This window comes from Palaemon carinicauda, chromosome 13 (genome assembly GCF_036898095.1).
Source record: "Palaemon carinicauda isolate YSFRI2023 chromosome 13, ASM3689809v2, whole genome shotgun sequence".
Classification (NCBI taxonomy): Eukaryota; Metazoa; Arthropoda; class Malacostraca; order Decapoda; family Palaemonidae; genus Palaemon; species Palaemon carinicauda.
In genome coordinates, this window is record NC_090737.1 from 24,038,073 (window position 1) to 24,057,429 (window position 19,357).

Here is a 19,357-nt window from a genome sequence, read left to right on the forward strand (position 1 = left end):
TTAACCGTAACCTTAACCCCTAGTTCGCACATGGTTGGCACACAGACTTCATATACGAAGCTGCCGTGGAGGAGGTCTGCACTCTCGGAGTTATTTTCTAGTTGTTGTTGTTATTATTATTATTATTATTATTATTATTATTATTATTATTATTATTTAGCTAAGCTACAACATCACTTGGAAAAGCAGGATGTTATAAGACCAAGGGCTCCAATTTGGAAAATAGCCCAGTGAGGAAAGGAAATAAGGAAACAGATAGAATAGTGCGCCTAATTATACTCTCACGCGAGATAACTCTAATCTAAGACAGTGGAAGACCAAGGTACAGAGGCTATGGCACTACCCAAGACTAGAGAATAATGTTTTGATTTTGGAGTGTCCTTCTAGAATAGCTACTTATCATAGATAAAAGTCTCTTCTACCTTTCTCAAGTGGAAAGTACCCACTGAATTATTTCCGTAAAGTAATTTCGAAGTCTAGAGGATAGAAGGATTGTCGTTAATTGGATAGAGGGGAGTTGATGGAAATCTTAAGAGTAAAACTAAGAAATTCAAATAAAGATTTAGATGACTTCAATGACAGTTAAGGCCTAATTACTTTTAACTGTAGATATATATTTGGTAAACAAAATGAGACTATGAAAAGCAAAATGCCACTTTCTCTAAAAATAAAAATATTTAATCAGATGGTCATACCAATATTAACTTATACATCAGTAACTTGGAGCCTTACTAAAGCCTTCGAAATTAGACTAGTTATATCTCAGAGATATGGAAAGAATAATGATGGGAATAACGCTAAGAGACAGAAAAAGAGCAACATGGATACGAGAGCAAAGTAAACTAGAGAATATTCTAACAACATTTAAGAAAAAGACATGGATATTTCTGAAGCCTTTATCCTGCAGTGCACTATCAACAGCTGATGATATGTGTGTGTAAACCCCCTAGGTTTTTATATAAAGTATATATATATATATATATATATATATATATATATATATATATATATATATATACATTCAATTTTCTTATTGTTATTTGGCATAAAAAACTTACGCATATAAAAACATTAAATAGTATTACTTAAAAACAATGAAAAACTTAAGCTTAAAACTTAGAAACAATAAATTTTTTCGTCACAAATTCTTTCAAAGAAGTACAGTACACCAAACGCGAATCAAAATGTGAATTTTTCCTTCAGCCAAAATGTCTCGAACAATGCTTCGGAAATCAAATAATCATCTCAACATCTTTTTTATCAACAGGGAACAACTTTGGTAGTGATTCAAACTTCTCACAGACGCTGTACCCAACTGACTGTCCACGGACCAGCCAGTTCCCTGAAGAGGTTATTCCCAGGGAGTCCAGTTCAGACAGATCACGCCACCTATCCGCTACTCGATTCCCGTACGGCACCCGCGTCTCCCAGCGCCTCCGTTCTCCTTGCAACATTGCGAGATCAGGGCTACCAACCGACTGTCAAGTGAGTCTATTTTTTTTTTTTTTTTTAAGTTTGTTCTATTATTACATCAACAGATAAAACACGTTAGCGATTATGACTACTGAAAACGTTTTCTTGCTTTTCTTAACTGTTATTTCATAAGTTATACGATCGAAAACGTTCGTGGTTATTATGACTGACAACGTTTTTGTTTATCTTAATCTTTGATGAAAGTCTTTTAAATCGCTGATAAAGGCTTTAGGTTGTTAATATTTGCAATAGCGAACAGGTCACGCATTTATAAAAAATATTGTAAATGAATATCAATTATATCATATTTCCTGCAATTAATATACTGTAAATATACATAATGAATAAGAGGTAGAAAGCAATCTAGTTCATTCGCAAACAATGTCACAGCAATAATCCCAATTCATAAAGGGAAAATAAAATGACTCATTATAACAAGTAATAAAAGAACAATACTAAAAATTCTGTTTTAAAAATTTTGTTCTTTTGATAGAGCAGACATGGTATGTTCTCTTTCATATCCTTATACAATTGTCTGCATTAAGATAACCGAAAAATTGTTCTTCACTTAAGGGGTTGATTACTGCCTTACGATAGCTGTTTTCCACTTGATTAGGGTAGAAGAGACGATTGGTAGGCATCTCTTTTAGGAGGACATCCAAAATCAAACAATTGTTCTCTAATCTTGGGAAGTGTCATAGCCCGTGTGCGATGGTCTTCCACTGTCTTGGGTTAGAGTTCTCTTGCTTGAGGGTACACTTAAGCACACTATTCTATCTTATTTCTCTTCTTTTTTTCTGAAGTTTTTAGTTTATATATGAAAAATCTAACTAAATGTTGTTACTGTTCTTCATATATTGTATTTCGAATGTTCATTACTTCTCTTGTAGTTTATTTATTTCCTCGTTTCTTTTCATCACTGGGCTATTATTCCCCGTTGGAGCCCTTTGGCTTATAGCATACTGCTGTTCCAACTAAGTTTGTAGCTTAGCTAATAATAATAATAATAATAATAATAATAAATCAATTTCTCTCATCAGGTCTTCGTGGGTCGAGAGGGACAGCGGCGCTCTAATCACCCAATGGATCGTCTACCACAGGAGAGGCGGGCCTAAACCCCTCTCCGTAACCCCACCTCACCTCCACTACTCAACCTCCAGCATCAACCTCTCAACCTCCTCGTCTTCCTCCGCGGAGGACGACGACTTCACAAACAGACGGGGCACTCTTCCCAACCTACTTAGGTCTAAGAGCAAGTCAATCTTCAGCCTGGCCACTGAACACACGACGACTTATAGGCCTACCCTCACCCTCAAGCGAATTTTAAGCGTTCTGCTTTGACCGTAAATTTTTCGTTTGTTTATTTAAATGTTAATTATTATTATTATTATATTTAATCGATTTTAAGCAGTGTATATTAATAACGAGTGGTGTTTTATGTGGATGAGATTCGCTTTTACTAATACTTATCGCTGAATGAATATTATTTAACAGTTTTTTATAATCAGATAATTATATATATATATATATATATATATATATATATATATATATATATATATATATATATATATTATACACCAACAATTCAACAATTATATACTGTAGTTGTAATATACAACGCTGATATATATAAATGTGAAAATGAGAAAGCATGCTTAAATACTTAGATAACCTATAATCTATATCCTATTGTACAGTAATTTATAATTTCTATACAGCGACCCCAAAGAGGATTGTTCAAATGGTTTTTTATCTTTTATCAAAGGTGTAATAGAAAAATGTATTTGTAAAATGAAGACCAAAAATGTTTTATGAGTAAATGCAATTATGATGAATGTTATTGGTTGTAAAAGGTAATGATATTCTTATTCCGTGTATATTGTAAAAAACAAATATATTATACGAATCTTATGGTGTCTTTTAGAATCCTCGTAATTAATTTCTTATTTGCTATTCGTTATAATTTTTATATGATCATGCATACACCTCTGATTACTATCTTTCAGAAACAACTAATGAATTCGAGTTTTGTATTAAATAAAGGGAAATATGTGTGTGTATATATATATATATATATATATATATATATATATATATATAAATTTATATATATATAAATTTATATATATATGTATGTATATATATATATATATATATATATATATATATATATATATATATATATATATATATATATATATATATCATCTGCCTTTCACGAGATAAAAAGACAGGACAAACGTATAAAGAAAAATGTCTACTTATCATTACAAGATTCAGTACTCACCTCTGACACAGCTCCGGCACATGGCGTATTCTCCGTCTCGATGCTGAAGTCGTCTCCCTGAACGAGGTAGTAGGAGCACTTGCCCATGAAGTCGTAGCGTCTCCCGTCGAAGGTCGTGTAGTGAGGATCCCCGACGGCGGCGCAGCGGGAGCCGCATTTCACTTCGGTGCATTTCCACTCGCCGCCCAGACAGGTGCTGTCGGGGGAGGGGGGGGGAGTATTATTGAAGGTTTAAAGGTGTTCGTGAATAGCAGAGGGGACAGTGACAGTTGGTTAGAGACAGGCCCTTATATATATATATATATATATATATATATATATATATATATATATATATATATATATATATATATATATGATCAGCGCCCTAGCTTGGCTGCTGATGACTCAGATGATAAATGTATGGAGGTAAATATATAAAATAATTGACTTAGTGAAAAATATGCAACTAAATACATGACGTATGAATAAATCAATGAAAATGAATAAAACACTAATAAATCAAATATAAGGAATTATACGCATGATGCATAGATACAAGAATGAGAATGTAAAAAAAAAAAAACTTTATGCTGGATAAAACATATATATGATGCATACAAATTTAAAAATAAGAATATATAAAACTATTCAATGATTTATACATTTTTACGACTATTTTAGATTTATAGATTTGATGATAATGATAAGATAAAAACGATCTTTCTCATGAGAATTTCCCACATTTCCTGCCCAGAATGATCATTTCTATGTATCTTTTAAGCTTCAAAATTAGTCATAAACAGTGTTATGGCACTAAAATACAAAAAGACAAATTCTCTCTACATGTCCCTAACATGAATACAAATTCTCTCATGTGTCTACCAAGAATAGAAATTCTCTCTACATGTCCCTACCATACCATGAATACAAATCCTCACTACATGTCCCTACCATGAATACAAATTCTCTCTTCATGTCCCTACCATAAATACAAATTCCCTCTACATGTCTCTACCATGAATACAAATTCTCTCTACATGTCCATACCATGAGTTACAGTCGTTTGGTATAGTATCGCCAGGTTTGTACTCCTTGTTCCTGTAGGTGCAAGGGCAGTCCTTTGGGTCAATGCAGTGCCCTTCGTGGAGAACGAGGTCTCCAGTACAGTCACAGCCTTCCACACAGAATTCCGGACGGACACTGTCGGAGGGCTGACCGCAGTGAGGCTGCAGGGCTGACATGCACGGGTTGTAGACCTTGCCGTGTTGGCACTCCATGGCTGTCGAAATAATAATAATAATAATAATAATAATAATAATAATAATAGTAATAATAATAATAATAATAATAATAATAATAATAATAATAATCTACCTCTCTTAGTTCCCAAGTAATGTTTATCTTTGCCAAATTAAAAAAAAAAAATCAACTTGAAATAATGATTTAAATGAATGGATTTATGAATTTAGGCCACTTGGTTCAGCGCTGGGTCCGAGGAGGACATGTAACACTGTGGTGATACTATGGGGGAAAACCCTACAGTTGCACCATGGAGCTGCTACACCATGGAACAGTTGTACCATGGAACAGTTGTACCATAGAGCAGTTGCACCATGGAGCAGTTGCATCGCGGAACAATTACCATATGGTGCAATTACACAATGGAGCAGTTACATCATGGAACAGTTGCACCATGAAGCAGTTACACCATGGAGCAGTTACATCACGGAACAGTTACAACATACAGCAATTACACAATGGAGCACTGGCATCACGGAACAGTTACACCATGGAGCAGTTGCACCATGGGGCAATTACATCATAGAACAGATGGACCATGGAGCAGGTGCACCATGGAACAATCACCCCATGGGCCAGTTGCAGCATGCAGCAGTTGCACCAAGAAACAGTTACACCATGGAGCAAAATTTAAGAAGCTTAATACTAGAATGATTCAAATAAAGGAAGCCTACGATTATTCCTACATAACAAAAATATAATTCGTTTCTTCAACCAACGACAACTCACGACATAAATCCGACGATCTCCAGCCCCCAGGAATCTCTATCCCGAAGGAGGCGCACTCCTTGAAGTAGGCTGAGAAGGTCTGGCAAGCGCACGCCTCAGACTCCTTGGCATCGCAGCTGCAGTAGTCCCAACGACAGGCGCTCAGGTACGGTTCGACGTCGACAATCTGGAAATATGATAACATAAGATTCAGACTTGATTCCAGGAGATCTGGATTTGATTCCAGGATATCTGGACATGATTCCAGATCAGGATATGATTCCAGATCAGGATATGATTCCAGGATATACGGACATGATTCTAGATCAGGACATGATTCCATATATCTGGAAATGATTCCAGAAAATTCAAACATGATTCCAGGAGATCCGGACATGATTCCAGATCAGAACATGATTCCAGATTATCCGAACATGATTCCAGATAGGACATGATTCCAAGAGATCCGGACATGATTCCAGGATATCCGAACTTGATTCCAGAGGGGTTTAATTTCAAGGTATATGATTGAAAAATGTGACAGCTTGTTCAAGTTAAATAAGAACCTCCAACCATATTGTGACTCAATATCAGCTTTTATATTAGATAATCACTCCAAGCACTGTTAATTACACACTAAAATTGCTAGGGTACCAAAAATATGTCTTTCTAAACCTTTGTATCTGGATTATCAGGTCCCAGTGAAAACAAGCAAACAATGTACAGAGATCTACGGGCGTCGCAATAAACTACAATGATAGCTATAATGACGATTGCAGAACAGTCTTATTATTCATTACAATGTGGTCTTATTCATCTTTCCGCGAGACCTTAAACTTCGCCTATACACATTCCTTTATCATCATCACTGCAATTTTTTAGCCCCTTTCATGAGCTGTAGTTATTCAACGGAACTTACATCTTATAACATGGATTATGATTGTAAGCTAATAAAGCTCCAAGATTTAACGTTATTTTTTTCTTGATATCAAAGGCGATGTTAGTTTATATGAAGACACCAAGATCTTGATTTTTTTCAGTATTAAAAATCAAGTCCTCGTCTGATCCTACGCTGAGCTTTCTAAATCAGTTATTCGATTATCATTATTATTATCATTATTATTATAAGCTAAGCTACCACTCTAGTTGGAAAAGCAGAATGCTATAAGCCTAACAAGAAAAAATAGCCCAGTGATGAAAGGAAACAAATAATCTACTAGAGAAGTAAGAATCAAAATAAAATATATTAAAAACTGTAACAACATTAAATTAGATCTTTCAATTGTATTGGTTTAACCCACCCACAAAAGTATCAGATTAAGGAATATTTTTTACAGTGACCTAACCCAAAGCGGAAACAAGAATTAGCTCTTCTTCTTAACATGGAAGTACGATTGAATAGAATTAGACATGGCCGCTATTTTCTGACTATACTCGTATAAATGATAATCATTATTAGCGTATTTCATCAACTTGAAAAGAAAGTTAAGGAACAAATAATTAAATCCAATTAAACTAAGGTGTATGATCTTTAATGCTATATCGCAGTATTGTTGGTCAGAAGTAGAATGCAAAACGAGCCAAATGGTTAATCTTGTTAAGACCCAAATAACACAACAACAACAAAGGCAGCTGTTTCTATTCCACTGCAGGACAAAGGCCTCAGACATGTCATTATTAATGTCTGGGGTTTGGCCAGCGTCCTCACCGCGCTGGTCAGTGCAGATTGGAGTTGGTGGGAGATTTTTGTCTGATCGCTCACGGCAAACCAATCTAGTATGTGTGATCCTGACTAGTACAGCTTTGCTGATAATGGCGACACACTAACCCTTTCACCACGTTAAAGTATCCCTCCTCAGAAAGGTACCTTAGGTAGAGATTACTAAATGAAATTGGGACTGACCTCACGACACACGTCGAATCTGGGGTCATCTTTCAGTCTGTCGCAGAAGGTGGTGGCCTGAGAGGAGAACGAGAAGCGGCCACAAGGGGATTTCACCATAGGAGATTCCAGGCATTGGTCTGTCCAGAGAGAAAAAAATATATATTAGTTGTTAAAAAAAATGCAAGGGGTGGGATCCTCTGTCCAGGTACGAGAGAAAAATATGCAATAGTTGTTAGAAAGGAATGCAAAGGGACGGGTCCTCTGTCCAGGTAAGAGAGAAAAAAATATGTATTGATTGTTAGAATGAAATGAAAATGGAGGGATCATCTGTACAGGTACGCGAGAAAAAAATTTATTGGTTGTTAGAAAAAAAATACTCTGTCTGGGTACCGCGCAAAAAGCTTATGCTGGTTGCAAAAGGGAAATGCAAAGGGGAGATTCTAATCATTCATTTTCGGATCAGGGCTATAAAAAGATCAGATAAAGTAAAAACAACAAATGAAGTGCGTGGCTTATCAGTGAAGGAATTTATAGACCTGCATTTAATAGGATGAAAGCATATGTTTGAATAAAGGCAATATGCCCTATGGAGCTGAAGTTAAATAGAAGGCTAAAAATTGGGGCTGAATGGTCGCTGTAATTTAGTAAAAGCTCAAATGGACAAACCCATTCTAATACTGTACATAAAAAACTATGTATACCATTTACACATATTCGTACATAAAATACGCAAATAGACGTCGAAAATTCAAATATTAAATAATAGATGAGTAAATAATGACCTAAATTTCATTTCAAAATTATTAATAAAATCTATATGTTGCTCAATATTAAAATCTCAATAAAAATAAAAGTTGGACAAATTTCCAAAATGGAATGAAACGATTATGTAAGAGAGAGAGCATTCTGAATATCTCAAAGACTTTTTGGTCCATCAGGGGAGACTTCATTTGCTCTTGGGTTGAGCGATTTGGTTTGAATGTTGAGAGAGTTTTTATGATCTTGTCTAACTTACTCTTGAACTCGTTTACCGTGTTACTGTTTACTACATCCGCTGGAAGTTTGTTCCAAGTATTTGTTTTTTTCTATGTATAAAAAAAATTACCACAATGAGTAGTGTTGTATCTTTTCAATTCCAGTTTGTATCCATTACCTCTGGACTGAGCAAAGCGTGAAGAGGTTGTTGTAGTCTAAATTTATTCCTTTAAGAATTTTGAATGCCTCTATCAATTATCCCTTGAGTCGTCGAGTTGTAGATCAAATAAGTTCAAACATTCCATCCTCTTTTTATATCAAAATTGTTTCAGTATTGGAACTAGTTTGGAGGCCTTAGCTTATACTGCTTCCAGTCTATCTATATCCTTCTGAATACTTGGAGCCCAGAGAGAGAGAGAGAGAGAGAGAGAGAGAGAGAGAGAGAGAGAGAGAGAGAGAGAGAGAGAGAGAGAACAGTGTTACGTAACAATGCAAGAGACAAAAATACCCCTTCTTACAAAGCTCATGAATTCTCTATTGTTAGACACATTCTTCGAAGGGCCTTTTCTATCCCTTGTAATTGCTGAAGCGTAATGGTTCTTTACACGCTACCAACAACAACAACAACAATAACAACACCAAATGCAACAACAACAATAATAATGATACTAATTATAATGTACTGTATACTATACTTGAGCAGTCCAGTTCCGCAGGTTTCCAAATATATCAAGAAAGACCTGTCTTTTTATTCTCGTTCAACTGCCTAGTTTTAAAATAAGCACCATCGAAATTAACTAACTAACTAACTAACCTCCGAGAGTCTTCGCCTGCCACGCCTGCAGGAAGTTCGTGATCTTGGTCTCCGGAGTGCCGTCGGAGTAACTCCAGTCGTTCTCTTTGCTTCCGTCCCGTCGACCGCAAAGTCCGCTGGTTCGGTTCCACAGGAGCTCCGTGATTTCGACAATCACCAGAGTCTGGAAGGGAGAAGATAACCCAACAGTGTTTTTACTTCTGCGTAGGCGAACAGGGTTGCCTGGTTGGCCTTTTTTCGGGCCAAAAACGTCAAATTTGTCCTTTTTTCGTGCTAGATACCTAAATTTGGCCTTTTTGAAATTGGTGTATGCTGGTAATTCTGTTACAATACTATTACTACTGCTGCACAAATACCGTGAGTCTATTTTAGTTTGTTTAGGTAAATACAAACATCATTGTCTTGAAAAGAGTGCGACTATAATTAACAAATACAAAGGTAACTACTAATGCTACTGTATTACTACTAGTGCACAAATAAATATTGTGTGTCAGTTTTAGACTGTTTAAGGTAAATGCGTTTGTTTTGATTATCATCATTGTCTTAAAAAGAGTATGATTATATCAAACAAACACAACAACAACTACTAATACTATAACTACTACTGCATAAACAAATATCGTGATTATGTTTTAGATTGTTTATGTAAATATGTTTATTTTGACTAACATCATTGTCTTGAAAAGTGTATTCTTGTCATTAACAAACACAAAAACAATGACAATAATAAAGAAAACTTAAACTGTGCAGTGTCAATTTCAAATTTGACAAAATTCACGATCTAAGACCAATTCTTGAATGCCAATTTTAAGATAAGTTCAAGTAATCTCTAGTTTCACTTATGATGAAAATTAGAATGGCGGTCGAAAAATCGTTAAAATTGAAATTTCGTCATTTTGATTAAACTTTTTAGAATCATATAATCATCAGAGCAATTCTGAGAAATACAGTAAGTTAGCTGTAAACCATTCACTAAAGAAAAAGTGAATAATTAAATTAAATATAGTTTTAATACGATGTTAAAGGCAAGAAGTCATTCGATAGATAATAACTAGATGAAAAATCAAATTAAAAATTAAAAAATATTTACAAATATACCCCTCAAAAAACTATAAACTATTTACTAATCAAAATCGTGAACAATTAAGAAAAATAGTTTTAATTCGATGTTAAAGGCCCAATGCCCTTTGATGAATAACTAGACGAACAATGAAAATTAAAAAAAAATACAAATATACCCTTAAAATCCTATTGCCTTTAGCTACTTTAACAGGATGAATGACCAAACTAAACATAGTTTAAACACGATGTTGAAGACACGAAGACAATGAATAATAATGTGTTACTAGATGAAAAATCAAATTATAAAATATATAAATAAATATACCCATAAAATCCTATTGCCATTTAATGGGTTAAGGTAAGTTACTCTGTCTACTGTATCTGCATGAATGATTAAACTAACCTAGTTTTAATACGATGATGAAAGCAAAAAGTAATTCAATAAATAATAATTAGTTGCTAGATGAATAATATAATTAAAAAATATATATACAACCATACATGGCTGAGGACTATGAAGCGTGAAGTAGATGATGAATGGAGAAGTATTGATTTAAGATCTCAAGACAGAGACGACTGGTAAATCTAACCGAGGCCCTTTGTGTCAATAGGCTTAGGAGGAGATGATGATAATAATGATACACATAAAATCCACTTGCCATCTTATGGGTTAAGGCAAACTACTTTAGCTACTGTACCTGCATGTCCCACTTGATGGTGAGGCCAAGGTCGTTAACCTTGATCACAACGAAATGGGCTACACGTTCTGACACGACGCCGTTCATCTGACCGGGAATGGCTAAGCTCGTGTCGTGATAGGCTAGACTCGGGTGACCTGATTCTGGTCAAAGAATGGAAATATGAGATATAATAATAATAATAATAATAATAATAATAATAATCTCCCCCTATATAATAAAGACCACGTGTCTGGTTGTATACAAGAATAGTAACAACAAATGAGATAATAATAATAATAATAATAATAATAATAATAATAATAATAATAATCCCCCCTTTACGATAAATAACAACAACAATAACAAATGCAGCCGTTTTTAAAAAAGTCCACTGCAGGACAAAGGCCTCAGACATGTCCATATTCATGTTTGGAGTTTGGCAATTTTCATCATCACGCTGGCCACTGCGTATTAGTAATGGTGGGAAAATTTAGTCTAATCGATCAATGCAAACCAACCTAGAATGGGCGGCCTTGGCTATATATATATATATATATATATATATATATATATATATATATATATATATATATATATATATATATATGTGTGTGTGTGTGTGTGTGTGTGTGTGTGTGTATATATATCCTGTTACGTTGAGCAACATTGGCAACAGCACGACTACTCGGTCTCTCCCCGTCCCTCGGGTAGAGGGGAGAGGGAGTAGTCATGCCCTGGCGAGAAGGGGTTACCCTGCGAGGTACACTCGGAGACCACAACTGCAGTGTTGTAGTTAGAAAAGGGGAAGGGGTCGGAAGGGTTGAATCTGTGTGTGTGCGTACATATCGATATAGATATTTAGCCATAATTTTTGACTGGTTGCGTACACTGGTAATAATAATAATAATAATAATAATAATAATAATAATATTCTCTCCTAAGTTCATCTCTTATTAGGCCAGTGTGAAACTTGTTAGTCTTTCAAAAAATTAGGTCAATTTTTGGTCATGCCTAATTTTCGTAAAGATAAGGAGCGATATTTTATCATGGGTAAATCATACCTTTAAAGTTACGTTAATCTCGTTTATGGTGAATATGAATTACGGCTGCTTTTATCATCAAATTCAAGACAACATACCAAATGTTCAGATATTATTACAGGATTAAAAAAAAGATAAAGAAATATGATAGTATTTTCGTTTCGGTTTTTATCTACACATTATAAATTGCAGTAATCTCAAGTTGATTTTGTTCAACTGATAAGACAAACTATTAATTTTATGTGCTTCTATAAAAGGAAGTATCAGTCAATAAAACCTATTTGAAGAAATAAACCAAAGAGTGGATACAGATTTCAAAACCCATCTAAAATCACTTCTTCAAAGCAAAGAACATCAACTATTACGTTACACTATTATGGATGACGTCACCAACTATGGCGTCACACTTCTTTGGAGTACGTAGTGATCTGAAGTCTTACCTGTGGACTGTAGGATGTACTGATCGTCCTCAAGGAAGATGTGAATCTCCTTTTGGCAGGAATGTCCTTCGCATCCTTCAATAGTCTTGAGGTTGATGCTGAATGTCCCGTGGATAGGATCCTGGACTAGCGTGTGGGGACAGGAGCTCTCAAAGCTAGAAAGATTAAGTAGGATAATATAGGGGAACGAAGTATATGATTCTGTTATTATTATTATCATTATTACATCTAGGAGAAGGACACTCCAAATTCAAACCATCGTCTCGGGTAGTGCCATACATAGCCTCTGTACCATGGTCTTCCACTGTCTTGGGGTAGAGTTCTCTTGCTTGAGGGAACACTCGGGCACACTATTCAATCTTATTTCTCTTCCTCTTGTTATTTTGAAGTTTTTAAAATTTATATAAGAAAGATCTATTCTAATGTTCTTACGGTTCTTAAATTATTTTATTTCAAATTGTAAATTACTTCTAATGCACTTTATTTCCTTGTTTTCTTTCCTCACTGGGCTATTTTTCCCTATTGGAGCCCTTGGGCTTATAACATCCTGCTTTTCCAACTAGGCTTGTAGCTTAGCAAGTAATAATAAGAATAATAAAATCTAAGCTACAACCCTAATTGTAAAAGAAGGATGCTAGAAGTCCAATAAGGGGTCCAACAAGAAAAAAATAGCCCAGTGAGGAAAGGAAACAAGGAAACAGATAGAATTGTGTGCCTGAGTATATCCTCAGGCATTTTAAGTATGATGATTTTAAGAACCAACCAATTTATATTTTTATCGGAAATGTTCTTACAATTATCTTAGAGATATAATAATAATAATAATAATAATAATAATAATAATAATAATAATATTAATAATACCAAAATCAATAGAGTATAATAAACTAAAAAAGCAAAACAAAATTCTATGCTTATAACTTTAATTAAAATCAAAGATATTTCAACGGGAACGAACTTAGAATCATTTCGGTACTACTACTACTACTACTACTACTACTACTACTACTACTAATAATAATAATAATAATAATAATAGACTAAATTCGATCATTGTAATTTTAATTACAACTAACGATATTTCGGGTTGAACTTCAAATAATAATAATAATAATAATAATAATAATAATAATAATAATAAATGGAGAATTCTATAATTCTAACATTAATTAAAACTAAAGATATTTAATCGAGAACGAAATTGTAATAATAATAATAATAATAATAATAATAATAATAATAATAATAATAATAATAAAGGTTTCTACCTGTAGATTTTCCCATCGAAGGTCTTGTAATGAGAGCCAGACCAGGTCACACAAGACCCCGGGGACTTTTTGGGTCCTGGAGGCAGTGGGATGGGTTCGTATTCGTTAATTGAGGGGAAACCCAAGAAATCCGGAGTCACCAAAGACAGGAAAGCTGAAAGGAAAAATAGGATAAGTTAATAAAAGGAATTATAAAATGGGTTAACAATAGAATATTATCTGGTATGATGTTCCACAGGTGACCTTTGTAGCTTTAAATTTGTACGCGTGAGTTGTGACTGATTGTTCAACTATATATGAAAACACACTGTTAAAAATTTTCATTAAAAACGGTAAAAATCCTGGAATAAATGTTGCCAGGCTTTTACCGTAGTAGAGACTCTTTAGCTATGGTAAACAGCTCTTCTAGGAGAAGGATACTCCAAAATCAAACCATTGTTCTCTAGTCTTAGGTAGTGCCATATCCGCTGCACCATGGTCTTCCACTGTCTTGGGTTAAAGTTCTCATATTTGAAGGTACACTCGGGCACACTGTTCTATCTAATTTCTCTTCCTCTTGTTTTGTTCAAGTTTTTATAGTTTATTTAGGAAATATTTATTTTAATGTTACTGTTCTTAAAATATTTAATTTCTCATTGTTTCCTTTCCTCACTGGGCTATCTTCCCTGTTGGGCCCCTGGGCTTATAGCATACTGCTTTTCCAACTAGGGATGTAGCTTAGCAATTAATAATGATGATAATAAGAGACTCTTTAGCTATGGTAAGCAGCTCTTCTAGGAGAAGGACACTCCAAAATTAAATCACTGTTCTCTAGTCTTGGGTAATGCCATAGCCTCTGTATCATGGTCTTCACTGTCTTGATTTACAGTGCTCTTGCTTGAGGGTACACTTGGGCACACCATTCTATCTAATTTCTCTTCCTCTTGTTTTGTTAAAGTTTTTATAGTTTATATAGTAAATATTTATTTTAATGTTGTTACTGCTCTTGAAATAATTTATCTTTCCTTGTTTCTTTTCCTCACTGGGCTATTTTCCCTGTTGGAGCCCCTGGGCATATAGCATTCTGCTTTTCTATCTAGAGTTGTAGCTTAGCAAGTAATAATAATAATAATAATAATAATGATAATAATAATAATAATAATAATACTGTATAAAGTTAATGTTGCTCTGAATTATTTTAATACTCTAAAATACTCTGAATTGCTTCCCAATATTGGATTTCAGTTTGAAAAACACATTATCTAAAGCACCCAATAATTGATATCTTATTTACAGGAGTTCGTGTACCTACAGAGATAATATTATCTTTACACACTTCAGAGCTCTTTCAACCATTTCTGGGATATCAGTTTCCAGCGCACCTATAAATAGCTTCCAGAGATCTCAACTTTGCCAAGTTATTCAAGGCCTAAATTGCTCAAGGACTAGATTAGGCCTACTCAAAAGCAAAGGCAAATAATTGTTCAATGAGGTACTTTTCATTTTCTCGTCTTAAAATTAGTGCGTGCCACTCGAAGCTGTTGATGTACCGTCACGTCAAACTACCGGCCACATAAGACTTTCAAAACGCATTCTTGAATAGCTACTGCAGTAGTAACTTTGATTTTCCCGATTTCAAATGGCCGAGTGCTTATTTTGTCTTCTTTATCTCTATCATTATCTTGTATCTTGATTATTTTATGCTCTTTTCAGGGTCTTAATGCAGAATAATAATATACTATCAAGTAACAGCAGAAAAATCACCATCAGCCAATTAAAACTTATAAGATTAACTAATAATGACATTCTATATAAAATAAATTCTAAGAACAGCTATAATTACAGTTGGACACTGGAATTCCTGGCATACCTCGCTCTGAGGAAGTGCACCCTGTCACACCCTTACTGAGTGGAGCATTCCTGTGCCATCTCTCCCTACACTATCTGTTTGGTTATTCGCCGTGCAGCAGGGATGTGACAGGGTGCAATTGCTCAGAGCGTGGTCTGTATTCAGCTGTACCTTATGAACCCAAGTACTGAAATTACAAGTAATATCAGATACGAACTACCAATAATGACATTACCCAGGAGAATTCACTTGATTTGCCCATTAATAACTTCCCCAAAACATAAAAAATATATATCCTACTTACAATAATCGCACATAGGAACAGGCGAAGGCGTCCACACGCTGGTGGCGTAGTCGCACTTGTAGAAGTCGGCCTGGGGGAATTCAAACTCGACGCCCTTGGGACACCAGAGAGCGCAGCCGAAGTCCATCCCTTCGCCAGAGCAGTTGTAGCCGCCGTTGAACCCGAGGTTCTTGGGGTCACAGTTGCTGATGGCTGTTGAGGAGATGATTATAATTTATTTTACCTTTCTATGTTTTGTAAAGAGAATCTTTTTTGTTTCAGTAGAGAAAATCTTTTCTGTCTTGGAGTGAGAGAATCTTTTCTGTCTTGGAGTAGCGAGAATCTTTTTTTTTGTCTTGGAAAAGAGAGAAGCTTTTTTGTTCCGGAGTAGAAATAATATTTTTTGTCTTGAAGTAATCAGCATTTTATTGTCTTGATGTTGAGAATTGTTCTTTGTCTTGGAGAAGAGATTATCTATTTGTCTTAGATTAGAGCGCATTTCATTGTCTTGGTGTTGAGAGAATCTCTTTTGTCTTGGAGTAGAGATTTTTTTGTCTTCTCTATTCCAAGATAAAAAAAAAGTCTTAGAAGAGATGCCTATTTTGTCTTGGAGTAGAGAGAATCTGTTTAGTTTTAAAGAAGTGAATCTTTTTTTGTGTGTTGGAGTAGAGAGAATCTATTGTATCTTGGAGTAGAGATAATCTCTTTTGTCTTGAAATAGAGAATCTTTATTGTCTTGGAGAAGGAAGACTATTTTTTGTCTTAGAGCAGATAAGGTCTTCTTATCTTTTTATCTTGAAGTAGAGAGAACCCTTTTTGTTATGGAGTCGCGAGAATCTTTTTTTGTCTTGGAGTGGAGAGAATGTTATTAATGGAGTAGAGCGAATCTTTTGTTTTGTCTTAGATTAGCGAGAAGTTTGGAGTAGAGAAAATCTTTATTGTCTTGGAGTAGAAAGAATTGTTTTGTCTTGGTGTAGAGAGAATCTTTTTTTTTTTTTTTGTCTTGGAGTAAAGAGAATTTTTTTTTGTCTTGGTGTAGAGAGAATCTTTTTTGCCTTGGAGTAGCGAGAATCTTTTTTTTTTTTCCTTGGAGTAGAATTTTTTTTTTTTTGTCTTAGAGTAGCGATAATCTTTTTTTGTCTTGGAGTAGAAAGAATCTTTTTCTTTTTGTCTTGGAGTAGAGAGAATCATTTTTTTTTTGGTCTTGGTCTTGGAGTAGAAAGAATCTTTTTTTCTTTTTGTCTTGGAGTAGAGAGAATCATTTTGTCTTAGAGTAGAGAGAGTCTTTAATCTCTTGGAGTAGGGACATTTTTTTTATCTTGGAGTAGAGAAAACTACTTCAGTGTAATGCTTGCAAGAAAAGGGTTTAAGGATCAGGGAAAACGCAGGCGAGATGAAAATTCCAAAGTTTTGCAGCATTAATATAAAGAAATTTAAAAATCTTATAAAACTTGACTAAACCTAGTTTTTTTTTCTTTTTCTTTTTTTTTTTTTTTTTTTTTTTTTTTTTTGGTAAATACAAATGTTTCAGAAGTGACTCTATCAAGAATGGAAACAATAATGATAAAACAGATACATATATATGTATTCTTCATGTATTTTACCTGCCTAATCTAATGAATTTAATACATATTTACAAATATAAATGAATATGTGTGAATATCGTGAACGCAATAACTTAGCAATGTTGAAGTAAAATAGGCTTATAACTTACGATACTGGCAAATTGGGCCTCTGAAATCTTGTGTGCATTCGCATACATTAGGAGCAATGCACCGACCATCGTTTATACAGGCGGGGTCACAAATGGCTGCAAATAATAATAATAATAATAATAATAATAATAATAATAATAATAATAATAATAATAATAATAATAAAAACATCAACATAAACAACAACAACAACAATAATAATGATAATAAAAACATCAACATAAACAACAATAATAATAATAATAATAACAACAACAACAACAATAATAATAATAATAATAATAATAATAATAATAATAATAATAATAAAAACATCAACATAAACAGCTACAACAATAATAATAATAATAATAATAATAATAATAATAATAATAATAATAATAATAAATAAATAAATAAATAAATAAACAAAAAAGTTCCACTGTCTACATAGCCAGCTGACACAGGTATATCTAACTTTTCATGTTACCCATTATAGATTTTCTTCAAACATAAATAAAATCAATCAATCAAACATAATATCATGCGGTTTTCCTGCAGAACTTTTTCTGGCATATGTAATATGAGAAAATGCAGATTTCCAAGGATAAATCTAAGTAAAAGAGCAAAATTCCAGGTTTAATATTTCATTCAAATATCCAAATACCATTAATATATCATACGGATTTAAAAATTAGGTACAAATACTAAGTTTAATACATTCTTGGTAATATAAGTATCTTGAATAAATATATACATACAAAAAATACACACACACATATACAGTATATACATGATTGTTTATATATATATATATATATATATATATATATATATATATATATATATATATATATATGTATGTATATATATACATACATATATATACATATATATATATATATATATATATATACACATACATATATATATATATATATATATATATATATATATATATATATATATGTATGTATATATATATATATATATATATATATATATGTATATATATATATATATATATATATATATATATATATATATATATATATATATATATATATATATATATATATATATATATACAGTATATACACACAAGATGGTAAGATACCTATATCATCAAGTGTTTTGTAGCGTGTTGGGGGCAAAGATATCAAACGTATGTTTTGTGCGTTCAGCTTTAAGCCACTTCTCATAATAACGGTTGACTCTAGGGAAAATGAATTCATAAAATTTACACTACATTTTCCACTGTGCACAACTCCTTTCATGCATTGTACCATTTATCCCTTTGGTTCACCTTCACTCATATTAAAATCCGTATTTTTTCCTTCCATGATAACCTTACAAATCAATAACTTTCAACCTGCCTCTCTGTTGTCACTATGACACTATCCTGGCATTTTAAATACTTCTCTACTTCTTTTGCCCCGCTGGTGTCTTTAACCTTAGTAAAAATCCTAAAAGGGTGTCCACTGGGATTTTACTGCTCCGATCAAGACCTCAGAGAGGCAAAAGACAAAGCCCTCCTGCATTTTTGGCTTAAATGCGGTTTTCACTTCCTTTCAATAAACATTGTATTATATCATTTCCATCCCCTCCTTTCTAATTAATAATTCCATCGATCATG

At 33.6% G+C, this 19,357-nt stretch overlaps 2 protein-coding genes across 2 annotated transcripts in view; one reads left to right on the top strand and one right to left on the bottom strand.

Annotated features, from left to right (window-relative positions):
- The window catches only part of LOC137651906 (uncharacterized), a 48,577-nt gene extending 45,601 nt beyond the window's left edge, over nucleotides 1–2,976 (top strand). Inside the window, exons 5-6 of the mRNA XM_068385107.1 lie at nucleotides 1,268–1,485; nucleotides 2,514–2,976. Of these exons, the coding sequence (XP_068241208.1) occupies nucleotides 1,268–1,485; nucleotides 2,514–2,814 (519 nt within the window). The 3' untranslated portion in view covers nucleotides 2,815–2,976. The remainder of the gene's footprint in view (nucleotides 1–1,267; nucleotides 1,486–2,513) is intronic.
- The window catches only part of LOC137652219 (hemocytin-like), a 298,302-nt gene that overhangs the window by 255,762 nt on the left and 23,183 nt on the right, over nucleotides 1–19,357 (bottom strand). Inside the window, 10 exon segments of the mRNA XM_068385448.1 lie at nucleotides 3,764–3,959; nucleotides 4,793–5,024; nucleotides 5,774–5,939; nucleotides 7,656–7,774; nucleotides 9,427–9,589; nucleotides 11,187–11,329; nucleotides 12,649–12,803; nucleotides 13,917–14,070; nucleotides 16,049–16,240; nucleotides 17,742–17,837. Of these exon segments, the coding sequence (XP_068241549.1) occupies nucleotides 3,764–3,959; nucleotides 4,793–5,024; nucleotides 5,774–5,939; nucleotides 7,656–7,774; nucleotides 9,427–9,589; nucleotides 11,187–11,329; nucleotides 12,649–12,803; nucleotides 13,917–14,070; nucleotides 16,049–16,240; nucleotides 17,742–17,837 (1,616 nt within the window).